Source organism: Taeniopygia guttata, chromosome 36 (genome assembly GCF_048771995.1).
Source record: "Taeniopygia guttata chromosome 36, bTaeGut7.mat, whole genome shotgun sequence".
Taxonomy (NCBI): Eukaryota; Metazoa; Chordata; class Aves; order Passeriformes; family Estrildidae; genus Taeniopygia; species Taeniopygia guttata.
This window is the reverse complement of record NC_133061.1, coordinates 349,546-369,323: the sequence shown is the minus strand read 5'-3', so window position 1 is coordinate 369,323 and position 19,778 is coordinate 349,546. Positions and strand designations below refer to the sequence as shown.

The window sequence follows — 19,778 nt, the reverse complement described above, 5'->3', positions numbered from 1 at the left end:
CGTCCATTTTGGGTTAATTTTTGGCCATTTTGGAGCCAATTTCGGCCATCTTGGATTGGATTTTTGGCCATTTTGGATCGGCCATTTTGGATCCAATTTCAGCCATTTTGGACCCATTTTAGGCCATTTTGAATCCAATTTCAGCCATTTTGGATCAGCCATTTTGGGTTAATTTTTGGCCATTTTGGAGCCAATTTCGGCCATCTTGGATTCGATTTTCAGCCATTTTGGATCGGCCATTTTGGATCCATTTTTGGCCATTTTGGATCCAATTTTGGCCATCTTGGATTGGATTTTCGGCCATTTTGGATCGGCCATTTTGAGTCCAATTTCGGCCATTTTGGATCGGCCATTTTGGGTTAATTTTTGGCCATTTTGGAGCCAATTTCAACCATCTTGGATCTAATTTCAGCCATTTTGGATCGGCTATTTTGGGTTAATTTTCGGCCATTTTGGATCGGATTTTCGGCCATTTTGAGTCCAGTTTCAGCCATTTTGGATCAGCAATTTTGGGTTAATTTTTAACAATTTTGGATCAGATTTTCGGCCATCTTGGATCCCATTTCAGCCATTTTGGATCCATTATCGGCCATTTTGAATCCAATTTCAGCCATTTTGGATCAGCCATTTTGAATCCAATTTCAGCCATTTTGGATCCATTTGGGCCATCTTGGATCGGCCATTTTGGTTCCAATTTCAACCATTTTGGCTCCAATTTCAGCCATTTTGGATCCATTTTGGCCATCTTGGATCGGCCATTTTGGTTCCAATTTCAACCATTTTGGCTCCAATTTCAGCCATTTTGGATCAGCCATTTTGAATCCAATTTCAGCCATCTTGAATCCAACTTGAGCCCAAAATTTTGCATTTTTGGGGGTTTTTTTTGGTTTTTTTGGGCATTTTTTACTCAGGATTTTTTTTCCCAGCCATGGGCGTGTCTATGCTAATCACCCTCATTTCCATGCAGACCCCGCCCACTCCCCGGATGTTTTCCCGCTCTACTCCTGTGAGGATTTCAGCCATATTGTGTCTGATTTCAGCCATCTTGGATTGGATTTTTGGCCATTTTGGATCCAATTTTGGCCATTTTGGATCCAATTTCAGCCATTTTGGATCAGCCATTTTTGATCCATTTTGGCCATCTTGGGTCAGCCATTTTGGCTCCAATTTCGTCCATTTTGGCTCCAATTTCAGCCATTTTGGATTGGCCATCTTGGACCCATTTTTGGCCATCTTGGATCCAATTTCAGCCATTTTGGATCAGCCAATTTGGTTCCCATTTCAGCCATTTTGGATCAGGTTTTCAGCCATTTTGGATCGGCCATTTTGGCTCCAATTTCAGCCATTTTGGATCGGCCATTTTGGTTCCCATTTCAGCCATTTTGGATCAGATTTTCGGCAATTTTGGCTCCCAATTTCAGCCATCTTGAATCATCCATTTTGGCTCCAATGTCGGCCATCTTGGATCCATTTTTGGCCATTTTGGATCCATTTTTGGCCATTTTGGATCCATTTTGGCCATCTTGGATCAGCCATTTTGGCTCCAATTTAAGCCCTTTTGGCTCAAATTCAGCCATTTTGGATTGGTCATCTTGGATCCATTTTTGGCCATTTTGAATCCAATTTCAGCCATTTTGGATCCATTTTGGCCATCTTGGATCAGCCATTTTGGCTCCAATTTCAGCCATTTTGGATCAGCCATTTTGAATCCAATTTCAGCCATTTTGGCTCCAATTTCAGCCATTTTGGATCAGCCATTTTGGATCCATTTTTGGCCATTTTGAATCCAATTTTAGCCATTTTGGGTCGGCCATTTTGGCCATTTTGGCTCCAATTTCAGCCATTTTAGATCAGCCATTTTAAATCCAATTTTGGCCATTTTGGATCAAATTTCAGTCATTTTGGATCAAATTTCAGCCATTTTGGTTCCCATTTCAGCCATTTTGGATCAAATTTGAGCCATTTTGAATCCAATTTCGGCCATCTTGAATCCAATTTCAGCCATTCTGGGGCAGCCATTTTGAATCCAATTTCAGCCATTTTGGATCGGCCATTTTGGTTCCCATTTCAGCCATATTGGATCAGCTTTTCGGCCATTTTGGCTCTCAATTTCAGCCATTTTGGATCAGCCATTTTGGATCCATTTTTGGCCATTTTGGATCCAATTTCAGCCATTTTGGATTGGTCATCTTGGACCCATTTTTGGCCATCTTGGCTCCAATTTCAGCCATTTTGGGTCCAATTTCAGCCATTTTGGATCGGCCATTTTGGATCCATTTTTGGCCATTTTGGATCAATTTTTGGCCATCTTGGCTCCAATTTCAGCCATTTTGGCTCCAATTTCAGCCATTTTGAATTGGTCATCTTGGACCCATTTTTGGCCATCTTGGCTCCAATTTCAGCCATTTTGGATCCATTTCGGCCATCTTGAATCCAACTTTAACCCAAAATTTTGCATTTTTGGGGGTTTTTTTTGGGTTTTTTTGGGCATTTTTTACTCAGAATTTTTTCCCCATCCATGGGCGTGTCTATGCTAATCACCCTCATTATTATGCAGACCCCGCCCACTCCCCGGACGTTTTCCCGCTTTACTCCTGCGAGGATTGTCAGGACCAGGTGACCTTCGGCTGCTTCGCCGCCGGATTTTTCCCTCAACCGGCGCAGATCTCCTGGGACGGCGCCGCCGCCGACCACAACCGGAACTTTCCGGAACTTCCGGTGGGCGGGGCCAAGTTCGGGCGGAGCTCCCGCGTCACCCTCGGCGCCGCCGAGGCCAAAGACCAAAAATTCCAGTGCCGGGTGGAGCATTACGGCAAAAGTTTCGGCGTCGACGTGAATGGTGAGCGACACCTGGAGGGGTTTTGGGGATTTTTTGGGGGTTTTGGGGATTTTTTGGGGGTTTTGGGGATTTTTTGGGGGTTTTGGGGACGTTTTTGGGGGTTTTGGGGATTTTTTGGGGGGTTTTTGGGACGTTTTGGGGGTTTTGGGGATTTTTTTGGGGGGTTTGGGGATTTTTTGGGGGTTTTGGGGATTTTTTTGGGGGGTTTGGGGATTTTTTGGGGGTTTTGGGGATTTTTTGGGGGTTTTGGGGATTTTTTGGGGGTTTTGGGGACGTTTTTGGGGGTTTTGGGGATTTTTTTGGGGGTTTTGGGGATTTTTTTGGGGGTTTTGGGGATTTTTTGGGGGTTTTGGGGATTTTTTGGGGGTTTTGGGGACGTTTTTGGGGGTTTTGGGGATTTTTTGGGGGTTTTGGGGATTTTTTGGGGGTTTTGGGGACGTTTTTGGGGGTTTTGGGGATTTTTTGGGGGTTTTGGGGATTTTTTGGGGGTTTTGGGGACATTTTTGGGGTTTTGGGGATTTTTTTGGGGGTTTTGGGGATTTTTTTGGGGGTTTTGGGGATTTTTTGGGGGTTTTGGGGATTTTTTTGGGGGTTTTGGGGATTTTTTGGGGGTTTTGGGGATTTTTTTGGGGGTTTTGGGGATTTTTTGGGGGTTTTGGGGATTTTTTGGGGGTTTTGGGGACGTTTTTGGGGGTTTTGGGGATTTTTTGGGGGTTTTGGGGATTTTTTGGGGGTTTTGGGGATTTTTTGGGGATTTTTTGGGGTTTTTGGGGATTTTTTGGGGGTTTTGGGGATTTTTTTGGGGGTTTTGGGGATTTTTTTGGGGGTTTTGGGGATTTTTTGGGGGTTTTGGGGATTTTTTGGGGGTTTTGGGGACGTTTTTGGGGGTTTTGGGGATTTTTTGGGGGTTTTGGGGATTTTTTGGGGGTTTTGGGGACATTTTTGGGGTTTTGGGGATTTTTTTGGGGGTTTTGGGGATTTTTTTGGGGGTTTTGGGGATTTTTTGGGGGTTTTGGGGATTTTTTTGGGGGTTTTGGGGATTTTTTGGGGGTTTTGGGGATTTTTTTGGGGGTTTTGGGGATTTTTTGGGGGTTTTGGGGATTTTTTGGGGGTTTTGGGGACGTTTTTGGGGGTTTTGGGGATTTTTTGGGGGTTTTGGGGATTTTTTGGGGGTTTTGGGGACGTTTTTGGGGGTTTTGGGGATTTTTTGGGGGTTTTGGGGATTTTTTGGGGGTTTTGGGGACATTTTTGGGGTTTTGGGGATTTTTTTGGGGGTTTTGGGGATTTTTTTGGGGGTTTTGGGGATTTTTTGGGGGTTTTGGGGATTTTTTTGGGGGTTTTGGGGATTGTTTTGGGGGTTTAGGGGATTTTTTTGGGGGTTTTGGGGATTTTTTGGGGGTTTTGGGGATGTTTGGGGGGTTTTGGGGATTTTTTGGGGGTTTTGGGGATTTTTTTGGGGGTTTTGGGGATTTTTTGGAGGGTTTTGGGGATTTTTTGGGGGGTTTTGGGGATTTTTTGGGGGTTTTGGGGATTTTTTGGGGGTTTTGGGGAGTTTTTGGGGGTTTTGGGGATTTTTTGGGGGTTTTGGGGATTTTTTGGGGGGTTTTGGGGATTTTTTGGGGGTTTTGGGGATTTTTTGGGGGTTTTGGGGATTTTTTTGGGGGTTTTGGGGATTTTTTGGGGGTTTTGGGGATTTTTTTGGGGTTTTGGGGACGTTTTTGGGGGTTTTGGGGATTTTTTGGGGGTTTGGGGACGTTTTGGGGGTTTTGGGGACATTTGGGGACACTTGAGTAATTTTGGGGCCATTTAGAACAAATTTCCGCCATTTTGGCTCAATTTTCAGATATTTTGGATCCATTTTTGGCCATTTTGGGTCCAATTTCAGCCATTTTGGATCAGCCATTTTTGATCCCATTTCAGCCATTTTAAGTCAATTTTCAGCCATTTTGGATCAATTTTCAGCCATTTTGGATCTATTTTCAGTAATTTTGGCTCCAATTTTGGCCATCTTGTTTCTAATTTCAGCCATTTTGGATCGGCCATTTTGGATCCCATTTCAGCCATCTTGTCTTCATTTTCAGCCATTTTGGATCGGCCAATTTGGATCCCATTTCAGCCATTTTGGATCCATTTTTGGCTATTTTCCATCAATTTTCAGCCATTTTGGCTCCATTTTCAGCCATTTTGGATTGGCCATTGTTTTATCTAATTTCAGCCATTTTAGATCAATTTTCAGCCATTTTGGATCAATTTTCAGCCATTTTGGATCTATTTTCAGTAATTTTGGCTCCAACTTTGGCCATCTTGGATCCAATTTCAGCCATTTTGGATCGGCCATTTTGGATCCATTTTCAGCCATTTTGAATCAATTTTCAATCATTTTAGATCAATTTTCAGCCATTTTGGCTCCATTTTCAGCCATTTTGGATCAGCCATTTTTAAACCCATTTCAGCCATTTTAGTTCAATTTTCAGCCATTTTGGATCCAATTTTGGCCATTTTGTCTCCAATTTCAGCCATTTTGGATCGGCCATTTTCAATCCCATTTTTGGCCATCTTGTCTTCATTTTCAGCCATTTTGGTTCGGCCAATTTTGATCCATTTTCAGCCATTTTGGATCGGCCATTTTGGATCCATTTTCAGCCATTTTGGCTCCATTTTCAGCCATTTTGGCTTCACTTTTCAACCATCTTTGATCCAATTTCAGCCATTTTGAATCGGCCATTTTTGATCCCATTTCAGCCATTTTAAGTCAATTTTCAGCCATTTTGGATCCATTTTCAGCCATTTTGGATCCAATTTCAGCCATTTTGGATCGGCCAATTTGGATCCCATTTCAGCCATTTTGGATCCATTTTTGGCTATTTTCCATCAATTTTCAGCCATTTTGGCTCCATTTTCAGCCATTTTGGATTGGCCATTGTTTTATCTAATTTCAGCCATTTTAGATCAATTTTCAGCCATTTTAGATCCATTTTTGGACATTTTCTATCAATTTTCAGCCATTTTGGCTCCAATTTCAGTCATCTTGGCTTCATTTTCAGCCCTTTTGGGTTGGCCATTTTGAATCCAATTTCAGCCATTTTAGATCAATTTTCAGCCATTTTGGATCCAATTTCAGCCATTTTGGATCCATTTTCAGCCATTTTGGCTCCAATTTCGGCCATTTTAGTTCAATTTTCAGCCATTTTGGATCAAATTTCAGCCATTTTGGATCAGCCATTTTGGATCCATTTTTGGCCATTTTGGATCCAATTTCAGCCATTTTGAATTGGCCATTTTTGATCCCATTTTTGGCCATATTGGCTCCAATTTCAGCCGTTTTTCAACCACCCCTTTCCCATCCATTTTCAGCCATCTTGAATCCGATTTTCGGCCATTTTGGCTCCAATCTCAGCCATTTTTCAACCACCCATTTCCAATCCATTTTCAGCCATCTTGAATCCAATTTTCGGCCATATTGGCTCCAATTTCAGCCATTTTGGATTTAATTTCAACCATCTCAGCTCCAACTTCCGCCATTTTGCACCACCCACTTCATCTCCAATTTCAGCCATCTTTAATCCGTTTTTCGGCCATATTGGCTCCAATTTCAGCCATTTTGGATTTAATTTCAACCATCTCGACTCCAACTTTCGCCATTTTGCACCACCCACTTCACCTCCAATTTCCGCCATCTTTAATCCGTTTTTCAGCCATCTTACCTCGATTTCTACCGGGATTTCGCCATTTTTTTTCCCGTTTTTTGTCATTTTTGGGATTTTTTTGTGCCTCACCTGTCCCCACCTCTCCCCACAGGTTGCAACCAGCCCCCCAACTTCACCATCTCCCTCCTGAGCGACCCCAACCAGGCCCACCCCGAGCAGAACCAGGTCCACCTCCTGTGCCAAGTCCGCGGCCGCGGCGCCGCCGACGCCGCCCTCACCTGGTTGGTCAACGGCGACCCCGCCCAGTTGGGGGCGGAGCTTTCCAGCTGCCAAGAGGGCGGAGCCGCCGGTCAGGTGACCCTGAGCGGCCGCGTCAACGTCAGCCGCAGCCAATGGGACGAAGGGAACAACTTCACCTGCCGGGCAAGCCACGCCCACCTGGCCACGCCCATCGAGGCCAGCATCAGCACCTTCTGTAAAGGTGAGGGGGATTTCGGGGTGAATTTGGGGGATTTTGGGGTTTTTTAGAATTAAAATTTATAAAGTTTTCCCGCCCAACCCGACCCTCTTCTAAAAAACCAAAAAATTTTGGGGTTTACATCAAATTTTCCACAAGAACCTCCAAAAATTCTCAGTTTTCCTCGTAAAAAACACCAAAATCCCATTTTTTTCACATTTTTTCCCGAAAATCATCGTTTTTTCACCCAAATTTTCTTCCAACCCCTAAATTCCTTCTCCAACCTCCATTTCTTTCCTCTAAAACCCCAACTTTTCACCAATAAACTCAATTTTTTTGTGAAAAACCCCAGATTTTCACAAAAAATTGCATTTTTTCAATTAAAAAATCGCAAATTTTTCCCAAAATTCTCATTTTTTCACCCAAATTTTTATCCAACCCCAAAATTCCTTCTCTAACCTCCATCTCCTTCATTAAACCCCTCCTCAAACCCTAATTTTTCACCAGAAAATCCTGTTTGTTTTGCAAAAAAAACGATTTTTTTCGCGAATCCAATTTTTTCACAAAAAATGCCATTTTTTTACCAAAATTGCCGTTTTTTCACCCAAATTTTTTCCAACCCCAAAACTCCTTCTCCAACCTCCATTTCCTTCCTCTAAAACCCCAATTTTTCACATAAATTCCCAAATTTTTTGCAAAAAATCCCCAAATTTTCACGAAAGATCGCATTTTTTCAAGTAAAAAATAGCAAATTTTTACCAAAATTCTCATTTTTTCACCCAAATTTTTTTCCAACCCCAAAACTCATTCTCCAACCTCCATCTCCTTCATTAAACCCCTCCCAAACCCCCAACTTTTCCCCCTAAAACCCCCGTTTTTTCTGCCAAAAAAAATACAATTTTTTTTGCGAATAATCTGATTTTTTTTGCAAAAAAATGCAATTTTTCACTAAAATCGTCGTTTTTTCACCCAAATTTTTATCCAACCCCAAAACTCATTCTCCAACCTCCATTTCCTTCATTAAACCCCCCCTAAAATCCGAATTTTTCACCATAAAACCCCCATTTTTTCTGCCAAAATAAATCCAATTTTTTTTGCGAATAATCCGATTTTTTTCCGGTAAAAAATGTGGATTTTTCCCAAAATTGCCATTTTTTCACCCAAATTCTTTCCCACCTCCAAAATTCCTTCTCCAACCTCCATTTCCTCCCTCTAAATCCCCAACTTTTCCCCATAAAACCACCATTTTTTCACAAAAAATCCGATTTTTTTCGCAAAAAAAACCATTTTTAACCAAAATCTCCCTTTTTTCCCCCAAAACCAGCCGCCGCCCCCAAGCCCTCGGTGTCGCTGCTGCCGCCCACCCTGCAGGACCTTTTCCTCTCCAACCACCCCAACCTCACCTGCGTCGCCACCGACCTCCCGACCCCCGACGCCGAATTCACCTGGGCCACTTCCGGGGGCGGGGCCACTTCCGGGGGCGGGGCCACTTCCGGGGGCGGGGCCACTTCCGGCCCCGCCCAGCCCCTCCCCAACGGCCGCTACGAGATCCGGAACGTTCTGGAAATCTGCGCCGAGGATTGGAACGCCGGCGTCGCCTTCACGTGCCGAGTGCGCGCCGGGGAGCTGGAGATGGAGGCCAGCGCCAGGAAGGAGATCGGTGAGAAAGGAATTTGGGGTGAATTTTGGGGATTTTGGGAAAAAATTGGGGGTTTTTAGGTCAAAAATTGTGATTTTTAGGGGTTTTTTTCCTGTATTTTTTCCTGTTTTTTTCTGGGTTTTTCTGGTTTTTTGGGTCGAAAATTTGGGATTTTTCGGTGATTTTTCTTCCTGGTTTTTAGGAGGTCACATCTGGTTTTGGGGTGAATTTTGGTGATTTTGGGAAAAAAATTGGGGATTTTGGGTCAAAATTTGCGATTTTTAGGGGATTTTTTCCTGTTTTTTTCCTGTTTTGGGTCAGAATTTGGGAGCGCCAAGAAGGAAATAAGTGAGATGGAGTTTTGGGGTGAATTTTGGGGATTTTGGGAAAAAAAATGGGATTTTTAGGTTAAAAATTGGGATTTTTTCTGTTTTTTTCCTGGTTTTTAGGAGTTTTTTTCTGCTTCTTTGGGTCAAAAATTTGGATTTTTAGGTGATTTTTTTCCTGAAATTTAGGTGGTTTTTTTTCCTGGTTTTGGGTCAAAATGTGGCATTTTTTGGTGATTTTTCCTGGTTTTTAGGAGCTTTTTTGGTCAAAAATTGGGGTTTTTAGGGGATTTTTTCCTGGTTTTTTTGGGTCAAAAATTTGGATTTTTAGGTGATTTTTTTCCTGGAATTTGGGAGGTTTTTTCCTGGATTTGGGTCAAAAATTGGGATTTTTTCTGGTTTTTTCATGGTTTTTAGGAGGTTTTTTCCTGTTTTTTTGGGTCAGAATTTGGGATTTTTCAATGATTTTTTCCTGGCTTTTAGGAGGTTTTTTGGGTCAAAATTTGGGATTTTCCGGTGATTTTTCCCTGGTTTTTAGGAGATTTTTTTTTCCTGGTTTTGAGGTGAATTTGAGACATTTTAGGTCAGAATTTGGGATTTTAGGAGGTTAATCCTTTTTTTAAGGTGATTTTTTCTGGTTTTGGGTCAGAATTTGGGGTTTTAAGGAGGTTTTAAGGAACTCCGGCGCCGCCTTCACGTGCCGAGTGCGCGCCGGGGAGCTGCAGATGGAGGCCAGCGCCAGGAAGGAGATCGGTGAGGGGGTTTGGGGTGAATTTTGGGGATTTTGGGAAAAAATTTGAGGTTTTTACGTTTTTTTCCCTGGTTTTTAGGAGGTTCCGTCCTGGTTTTTTGTCAAAAATTGGGATTTTTAGGTGATTTTTTTCCTGGTTTTTAGGAGGTTACGTCCTGGTTTTGGGTCAAAAATTGGGATTTTTTTTCTGTTTTTTTCCTGGTTTTTAGGAGGTTTTTTCTCTGGCTTTGGGTCAAAATTTGGGATTTTAAGGAGGTTAATCCTGGTTTTTCAGAGATTTTTCTTTCCGGGTTTTGGGTTAAAAATTTGGATTTTTAGGTGATTTTTTTCCTGGTTTTGGGGTGAATTTTACATATTTTAGGTCAGAAATTGGGATTTTTAGGTGATTTTTTTCATGGTTTTTAGGAGGTTTTTTTCTGGTTCTTTGGTTCAAAAATTGGGATTTTTCAGTGATTTTTTTTTTCCCTGGTTTTTAGGAGGTCATGTCTGGTTTTGGGGTGAATTTTGGGGATTTTGGGAAAAAATTTGGGATTTTTTGGTGATTTTTCATGGTTTTTAGGAGTTTTTTTCTGGTTTTGGGTCAGAATTTGGGGTTTAAGGAGGTTTTAAGGAGGGCAGTGAGCGCCAAGAAGGAAATCAGTGAGATGGATTTTTGGGGTGAATTTTGGGGATTTTGGGAAAAAATTTGCAATTTTTAGGGGATTTTTTCTGGGTTTTTCCTGGTATTTAGGAGGTTTTGGGTCAGAATTTGGGGTTTTAAGGAGGTTTTAAGGAACGCCGGCGTCGCCTTCACGTGCCGAGTGCGCGCCGGGGAGCTGGAGATGGAGGCCAGCGCCAGGAAGGAAATAGGTGAGGGGTTTTGGGGTGAAATTCGGGGATTTTGGGGCTTTTTGAGACAAAAATTGCGATTTTTAGGGGATTTTTTCCTGGTTTTTAGGAGGTTTTTGGCCAGAATTTGGGGTTTTTAGGAGGTTTTAAAGAAGGGAGGCCAGCGCCAAGAAGGAAATAAGTGAGATGGATTTTTGGGGTGAATTTCAGGGATTTTGGGTCAAAAATTGGAATTTTTCCTGGTTTTTTACTGGTTTTTTCCTGGTTTTTAGGAGGTTTTTTCTGGTTTTGGCATAAATTTTGGTGGTTTTGGGCCAAAATTTGAGGTTTTTAAGACTTTAGTCCTGATTTTACATGGTTAGTCTTGGTTTTAAGGTGATTTTTTCTGATTTTGGGGTGAATTTTGGTGATTTTGGGTCAAAGATTCGGATTTTTAGGTGTTTTTTTCTGGTTTTTAGGAGGTTTTTTCAGGTTTTGGGTCAGAATTTGGGGTTTTTAGGAGGTTTTTCTGTTGGGATTTCCCAACTGGGAACGGCTCCTCAAACTGGGGAACCAAACTGGGAACGGTTCCTCAAACTGGGAACGGTTCCTCAAACTGGGAACGGTTCCTCAAACTGGGAACGGTTCCTCAAACTGGGAACGGTTCCTCAAACTGGGAATGGTTCCTCAAACTGGGAACGGTTCTTCCAACTGGGAATGGTTCTTCCAACTGGGGAACCCAACTGGGAATGGTTCCTCAAACTGGGAGATCCAACTGGGAATGGTTCCTCAAACTGGGAATGGTTCCTCAAACTGGGAACGGTTCTTCAAACTGGGGAACCCAACTGGGATTGGTCTTTCCAACTGGAAAACCCAACTGGGAATGGTTCTTCAAACTGGGGAACCAAACTGGGAATGGTTCCTCAAACTGGAAGACCAAACTGGGAATGGTTTGGTCGACTGGAGAACCCAAACTGGGAATGGTTCCTCAAACTGGGAATGGTTCCTCAAACTGGGGAACCCAACTGGGAACGGTTCCTCAAACTGGGAATGGTTCCTCAAACTGGGAGATCCAAACTGGGAATAGTTCCTCAAACTGGGAACGGTTCCTCAAACTGGGAATGGTTCCTCAAACTGGGAATGGTTCCTCAAACTGGGAGATCCAAACTGGGAATAGTTCCTCAAACTGGGAATGGTTCTTCCAACTGGAAAACCAAACTGGGAATGGTTCCTCAAACTGGGAATGGTTCTTCCAACTGGAAAACCCAACTGGGAACGGCTCCTCAAACTGGGAGATCCAACTGGGAACGGTTTCTCCAAACTGGGAGATCCCAACTGGGAATGGTTCCTCAAACTGGGAATGGTTCTTCCAACTGGGGAACCAAACTGGAGAACCCAACTGGGAATGGTTCCTCAAACTGGGAATGGTTCCTCAAACTGGGAACGGTTCCTCAAACTGGGGAACTAAACTGGGAACGGTTTCTCCAAACTGGGAGATCCCAACTGGGAATGGTTCCTCAAACTGGGAATGGTTCTTCCAACTGGGGAACCAAACTGGAGAACCCAACTGGGAATGGTTCTTCCAACTGGGGAACCCAACTGGGAATGGTTCTTCAAACTGGGAATGGTTCCTCAAACTGGGGAACCCAACTGGGGGACCAAACTGGGAATGGTTCTTCAAACTGGGAATGGTTCCTCAAACTGGGGAACCCAACTGGGAATGGTTTGGTCAACTGGGAGATCCAAACTGGGAATGGTTCCTCAAACTGGGAATGGCTCCTCAAACTGGGAGATCCAAACTGGGAATGGTTCCTCAAACTGGGGAACCCAACTGGGAACGGCTCCTCGAACTGGGGAACCCAACTGGGAATGGTTCCTCAAACTGGGAGATCCAACTGGGAACGGTTCCTCAAACTGGGAACGGTTCTTCCAACTGGGAGATCGAACTGGGAATGGTTCCTCAAACTGGGAGATCTAAACTGGGAACGGTTCCTCAAACTGGAAAACCCAAACTGGGAACAGCTCCTCAAACTGGGAGATGCAACTGGGAATGGTTTCTTCAACTGGGAGATGCAACTGGGAATGGTTCTTCCAACTGGGAATGGTTCCTCAAACTGGGAATGGTTCTTCCAACTGGAAGACCAAACTGGGAATGGTTTGGTCGACTGGAGAACCCAAACTGGGAATGGTTCCTCAAACTGGGGAACCCAACTGGGAACGGTTCCTCAAACTGGGAGATCCAAAAACTGGGAGATCCAACTGGGAATGGTTTGGTCAACTGGAGAACCCAACTGGGAACGGTTCCTCAAACTGGGAATGGTTCCTCAAACTGGGAATGGTTCCTCAAACTGGGGAACCAAACTGGGAATGGTTCTTCCAACTGGAGAACCAAACTGGGAATGTTTCCCCAAACTGGGAGATCCAAACTGGGAACGGTTCCTCAAACTGGGAACAGTTTCTCCAACTGGAGAACCAAACTGGGAATGGTTCTTCCAACTGGAAGACCCAACTGGGAACATCTCCTCAAACTGGGAACGCTCTTCCCAACCGAAAAACCCAACCCAACCCAACCCAACCCACCCAACCCAACCCAACCCCTCCCATCCCACCCCTCAGGCGGCACCGCCACGGCGCCGAACGTCTTCGTCTTCCCACCGCCGGCCGAGGAGTTGGCCCGGGGCGAGTCGGCCACCTTGACCTGCCTGGCCGCCGGATTCTCGCCGCGGGACGTTCTCCTCACCTGGACCCAGCGCGACGCGCCGGTGCCACCAGAGAGGTTCTCCATCTTTGGGCCACAACCGGATGTTGGTGGGGTCGGGACCTTCTCGGTCTACTCCAAGTTGGAGGTTCCGGCGGTGGAGTGGCGGCGCGGGGACGTCTTCGGGTGCGTGGTGGGACACGAGGCCGTGGGAGGAGTGAAGTTCCTGCAGAGGAACGTGGACCGGTGGTCGGCGCGACCGGCCAATGTCAATGTGTCCGTGGTGTTGGCCGACACTGATGTCGTCTGCTATTGATTTTGGGCCAATAAATGAGATTTTGAGAAATTAAATTTGAGTTTTCGTGTTTTTTTGGGGTTTTGGGGCGAAATTCGTGGATTTCAGGTCTCAAAATTTGGATTTTTTGGGCAAAAAATTTTGATTTTAGGGGCAAAAATGTGGATTTTGTGAGGAAAAATGTGGATTTTTTTTGGGGTGGGAAATGTGGATTTTTGGGCAAAAAATAGGGATTTTAGGACAAAAATGTGGATTTTAGGTGGTAAAATGTGGATGTTTGGTTTTGTTAGGAAATTGCGATTTTAGGAGGTAAAATTTGGATTTTTGGGCAAAAAAATGGGGATTTTCAGGAGGAAAATATCGATTTTTGGGGGGAAAAGGTCGATTTTAGGAGGAAAAGTGGATTTGGGTAAAATTGGTCAATTTGAGGATGGAAAATGTCAATTTTTGGAGGTAAATTTGGATTTTAGGAGAAAAGTGGATTTGAGCTGAAATCGGTTGATTTTTGGGAGGAAAACCCCAATTTTTGGTGCAAAATGTGAATTTTTGGGTGTAAAATGCGAATTTTTGGGTGCAAAATGTGAATTTTTGGGTGCAAAATGCGGATTTTGGGTGTAAACTGTGTATTTTTGTGTATAAAATGCGTATTTTGGGTGTAAACTGCGTATTTTTGGGTCAAACGCCTTCGGGTGCGTGGTGGGACACGAGGCCGTGGGAGGAGTGAAGTTCCTGCAGAGGAACGTGGACCGGTGGTCGGCGCGGCCCAACAACGTCAACGTGTCCGTGGTGCTGGCCGACACCGACGTCGTCTGTTATTGAATTTTGGGGAAAATAAACGAGATTTTGAGAAATTAAAAATCTGATTTTTGGTGTTTTTTTGGGAAAAAATTTGGTTTTTTGGGGAAAAAATGGGGTTTTGGGGTGAAATTCCTGGATTTTAGGCGTCAAAATTTGGATTTTCGGATGAAAAAAATGGATTTTGTGAGGAAAAATATGGATTTTTTTTTGGGTGGGAAATGTGGATTTTTGGGCAAAAAAATGGGGATTTTGGGACAAAAAATGGGGATTTTTAGGAGGAAAATACCGATTTTTGGGTGGAAAATGTGGATGTTTTGGGTGGGAAATATGCGAATTTTTAGGAGGTAAAATGTGGATTTTTGGGTGGAAAATGTGGATTTTAGGAGATAAAATGTGGATTTTTTGGTGGGAAATATCAATTTTGGGTGGAAAATGTCAATTTTAGGAGGAAAAGGGGATTTGGGCTGAAATTCGTGGATTTTAGGTGTTAAAATTTGGATTTTGGCACAAAAAATGTGGATTTTGAGTGGAAAATGTGGATTTTAGGTGGTAAAATGTGGATTTTAGGAGGAAAAGTGGATTTGGGGAGAAATCGGTCAATTTTAGGATGGAAAATGTGGATTTTTGGAGGTAAAATTTGGATTTTAGGAGAAAAGTGGATTTGAGCTGAAATCGGTCGATTTTTGTGACGAAAACGCGGATTTTTGGGTGGAAAATGCGAATTTTTGGGCAAAATGCGAATTTTTGTGTATAAAATGCGTATTTTGGGTGTAAACTGTGTATTTTTGGGTAAAACGTCTTCGGGTGCGTGGTGGGACACGAGGCCGTGGGAGGAGTGAAGTTCCTGCAGAGGAACGTGGACCGGTGGGCGGCCGGCCAATGTCAACGTGTCCGTGGGGCTGGCCGACGCCGACGTCGTCTGCTATTGATTTTGGGGCAAATAAAGTGAATTTTAGATGTCAAAATTTGGTTTTTCGTGGTTTTTTTGGGTGAAATTTGTGGATTTTAGGCACCAAAATTTGGATTTTTTGGGCAAAAAATGTGGATTTTAGGGGGAAAATGTGGATTTTTAGGAGGAAAATATCGATTTCGGGTGGAAAATGTCGATTTTAGGAGGGAAAATGTGGATTTTTGTTTTTGGTGGGAAATTGCGATTTTAGGAGGTAAAATTTGGATTTTTGGGCCAAAAATGTGGATTTTAGGGGGAAAATGTGGATTTTTTTGGTAGGAAATTTGCCATTTTAGAAGGAAAAATGTGAATTTTTGGGCAAAAAATGTGGATTTTGGGGCAAAAAACGTGGATTTTCAGGAGGAAAATATCGATTTTGGGACATAAAATGTGGATTTTTGTTTTGGGTGAGAAATATTCATTTTGGGAGAAAAATGTGGATTTTAGGAGGGGAAATGAGAATTTTTGGGGGAAAATGCGGATTTTGGAACAAAAAATGTGGATTTTTAGGAGGAAAATATCAATTTTGGGTGGAAAATGTGGATTTTGGGTGGAAAATGACAATTTTAGGAGGAAAATGTCAATTTTAGGAGGAAAAGGGGATTTGGGCTGAAATTCGTGGATTTTAGGTGTCAGAATTTGGATTTTGGCACAAAAAATGTGGATTTTGGGTGGAAAATGTCGATTTGGGGAGGAAAGGCGGATTTGGGGTGAAATCGGTCGATTTGACGATGGAAATTGTTGATTTTTGGGAGGAAAAGTGGATTTGGGGTAAAATCGGTTAATTTTTGGGTGGAAAATGTCGATTTTTGGGTGAAAAATGTGGATTTTTTGAGTGGAAAATGTGGATTTTTAGGAGGAAAATGTGAATTTTTTGGGGTGAAAAATGTGGATATTTTGAGTGAAAAATGTGGATTTTTCTGGGTGGAAAATGTGGATTTTTCTGGGTGAAAAATGTGAATTTTATGCTGGAAAATGCGGATTTTTTGGGTGGAAAATGCAAATTTTTGGGAGAAAAATGCAGATTTTTTGGGAAGAAAATGCGGATTTTTGGGTGGAAAATTCGGATTTTTACGAGGTAAAATGTGGATTTTTGGGAGGAAAAACTGGATTTTTTTGGGTGGAAAATGCGGATATTTTGGGGTGGAAAATGTGAACTTTTGAGAGGAAAATGTGAATTTTTAGGTGTAAAATGCGAATTTTTTGAGTGGAAAATGCGGATTTTTTGCTGGAAAATGCGGATTTTTTACTGAAAAACGCAAATTTTTTTGCTGTAAAATTTGGATTTTTTCTGGTTAAAACGCGGATTTTTCCCGAGTATTTTTTTTCCCCTTTTTGCCCAATTTCCCCCTTTTTTCCCCCAGATTTTCCCCCGACTTTCGTGGCGCTGCCGCTGCCGCTGGAGCCCGAACGGGACCCGGAAAATTCCGACCTTTGGACCTTCGGCACCTTCCTCCTCCTCTTCCTCCTCAGCCTCTTCTACGGCGCCGGCGTCACCCTTTTTAAGGTAAAAAACGCACATTTTGGGAAAATTCCCATAAAACAGCGATTTTTAGAATTTTCCCCAAAAATTCGCTTTTTTCGGCGGATTTTTACCCAAAAAATCGCTTTTTAAAATCGTTTTTTTCCTTAAAAAAATTGAATTTTTGGTATTTTTTTCCTTAAAAAAATCGATTTTTTTTTCTTTAAAAAATCGAATTTTTGGATATTTTTTTCCTTTAAAAAATCGAATTTTTGGATATTTTTTCCCTAAAAAAATCGAATTTTTAAATATTTTTCCCCCCCAAAAAATAGCTTTTTTTTTTTAAATCATTTTCCTCCAAAAAAAAAATCGCGATTTTTAAATTATTTGTTTTACCCAAAAATAAATTTTTAAAAAATATTTTTTTACCCAAAAAATCAGATTTTTAAATATTTTTTTCCTAAAAAAAAAATTGAATTTTTGGATAATTTTCCCCCCAAAAAATAGCTTTTTTTGGGATCATTTTCCTCCCAAAAATCACAGTTTTTTAGTGATTTTTTTTACCCAAAAACCAATTTTAAATAATATTTTTACTCAAAAAAATCGAATTTTTTGACAATTTTTTTCTAAAAACAAATTGCCAGTTTGGATAATATTCCCCCAAAAATCGTTTTTTTTTTTTTGCCTGATTTTTACCAAAAAAATCGCTTTTTACAATCTTTTTTCCACAAAAAATCACATTTTTGGATTATTTCCCCCCCAAAAAATCGAATTTTTTAATAATTTTTCCCTTCAAAAATCGCGGTTTTTGGTGATTTTTTTTATTCTTTAGAATTATTTTTAACCAAAAATAGATTTTTTTTATGTTTTTCACCCCAAAATTCGCTGTTTGTAGTTTTTTTCCACCAAAATCGCTGGTTTCCCCCCAAAAATTGCAATTTTGGATGATTTTTCCCCAATAATATTCCCATTTTTACCCCAAAAAAAATCCCCTTTTTTGGCATATTTTTCCCCCAAATTAAATGTTTTGCTATTTCACCCAAAATTGATATTTTTAATCATTTTCTCCTCAAAAATCGCCCTTTTCCTGATTTTTACCCCAAAAAATTGCCAATATTGGTAATTTTTACCCAAAAATCGCTTTTTTTTGGCTGATTTCCCCCCAAAATTCGCTTTTTTCCCTCCAAAATTCACAAAATTTTTCCCCCAAAAATCCCCTTTTTTATGATTTTCCACCCAAAATTCACAAATTTTTTATTGAAAAATCCCAATTTTTGCCGATTTTCCCCAAATTTCCCATTTTTACACCCAAAATCTCAATTTTTAAATCCTTTTCACCCAAATTTTGCCGTTTTCACCCCAAAAATCACCATTTTTTCCTAAAAAAAATCACATTTCTTATGATTTCCCACCCAAAAATCACCATTTTCCCCCCCCAAAAAAAATCACAATTTTAATTTTTTTCCCCCAAAATCTCAATTTTCACAAATTTTCCCCCAAATTTCCCATTTTTGGTGAATTTACCCAAAATTTGTTTTTTTTTTCAGGTGCTCTGAGGAGATTTCGCCTCCGGACGTCGAATTTGGGCTTTTTTGGGGCAATAAAATCGAATTTTGGGTCTTTTGTGTGGAAATTCTCATTTTTTACATTTTCGGTAAAAAAAATCCCAATTTTCCCCCAAAATCCCCAATTTTTCTCCCCTAAAATCCTCAAAATTTACCCCAAAATCCCTAAATTTTCCCCTTTAAAAAAATCTCAAAATTCCTCCCAAAATCCTTAAAATTTTCCCCAAAATTTTATTTAAAACCCCCAAATTTTGCCCAAAATTCTCAAATTTTATTAAAAAAAATCCCAAAAAATCCCACATTTTATTTTCAAAAATTCCAAAATTTCCCCCAAAATTTATTAAAAATTTAATCCCAATTTTCCCCCCAAAATTCCCATTTTTCCCCCCAAAAATCCCCAAATTTTCCCCTCAAAAAAATCCCAAAATTCCTCCAAAAATGTTTTCAAAATCACAAAATTTTTCCCCAAAATTCCCCCCAAATTTTATTAAAAACCCCCAAATTTATCCCAAAATTGTCTTTTCAAAAATCCCCAAATTTCCCCAAAAATCCCCCCAAAAATCCCAAATTTCCCAAAAATTCCAAAATTCCCAATTTTCATTTTAAAATTCCCAAAATTTATCCCAAAAATCCCCCCAAAATCCCTAAAATTGATCCCAAAATTCCCGAATTTTCTCCCCAAAATTCCCGAATTTTCTCCCCAAAATTCCCGAATTTTCTCCCCAAAATTCCCAAAATAAACCAACACCAAAATTTCCTGAAAACGAGGAAAAATTTCCTTTATTTTTGGCACTTTTGCGATTTTTATTTGGATTTTTGGGTTTTTTTGTGGGTTTTTTTGGGATTTTTTGGGAGATTTTTTTGGGGTTTTTTGGGGGTTTTTTTTGGGGTTTTTTTGATGAATTTTTTTTTATTTTTTTGGAATTTTTTTGTGTTTTTTTTGGGATTTTTTATGGTTTATGTGGGGGATTTTTTGGGGATTTTTTGGGGGATGTTTTGGGATTTTTGGGTGTTTTGGGGAGTTTTTTTTGGTGAATTTTTTGGGGTTTTTTTGAGGATTTTTAGGGGATTTTTTGGGGATTTTTTTGGCTTTTTTGGGGGATTTTTTTTGGGATTTTTAAAGGGATTTTTTAGTGTATTTTTTGATTTTTTTTTTTAATTTTTTGGGGATTTTTTGGGGTTTTTTTGTGAATTTTTTGGGGTGTTTTTTTGGGGATTCTTTGGAAATTTTTTTTTTATTTTTTAAGGGATTTTTTGGGGATTTTTGGGGTTTTTGGGGGATTTTTTGGTGAATTTTTTGAGGTTTTTTGGGGGGGATTTTTTGGGGATTTTTTTTTGTTTTTGGGGGTTTTTTGGTGAATTTTTTGGGTTTTTTTGTGAATTTTTTTGGGTGTTTTTTTGGGGATTCTTTGGAATTTTTTTTTTTATTTTTTAAGGGATTTTTTGGGATTTTTGGGGTTTTTGGGGGATTTTTTGGTGAATTTTTTGGGGGACTTTTTGGGGATTTTTTTTTTATTTTTGGGGGTTTTTTGGTGAATTTTTTGG

General features: G+C 41.0%; 1 gene segment (V, D, J or C); it reads left to right on the top strand.

The window, feature by feature from the left end:
- Positions 1-928: 928 nt before the first annotated feature.
- Positions 929-13,504, top strand: LOC121468771 (Ig alpha-1 chain C region-like). The segment is given in 5 exon segments: positions 929-1,006; positions 2,503-2,839; positions 6,638-6,967; positions 8,268-8,603; positions 13,083-13,504. Coding segments are annotated over 5 exon segments (1,479 nt in total).
- Positions 13,505-19,778: the final 6,274 nt, after the last annotated feature.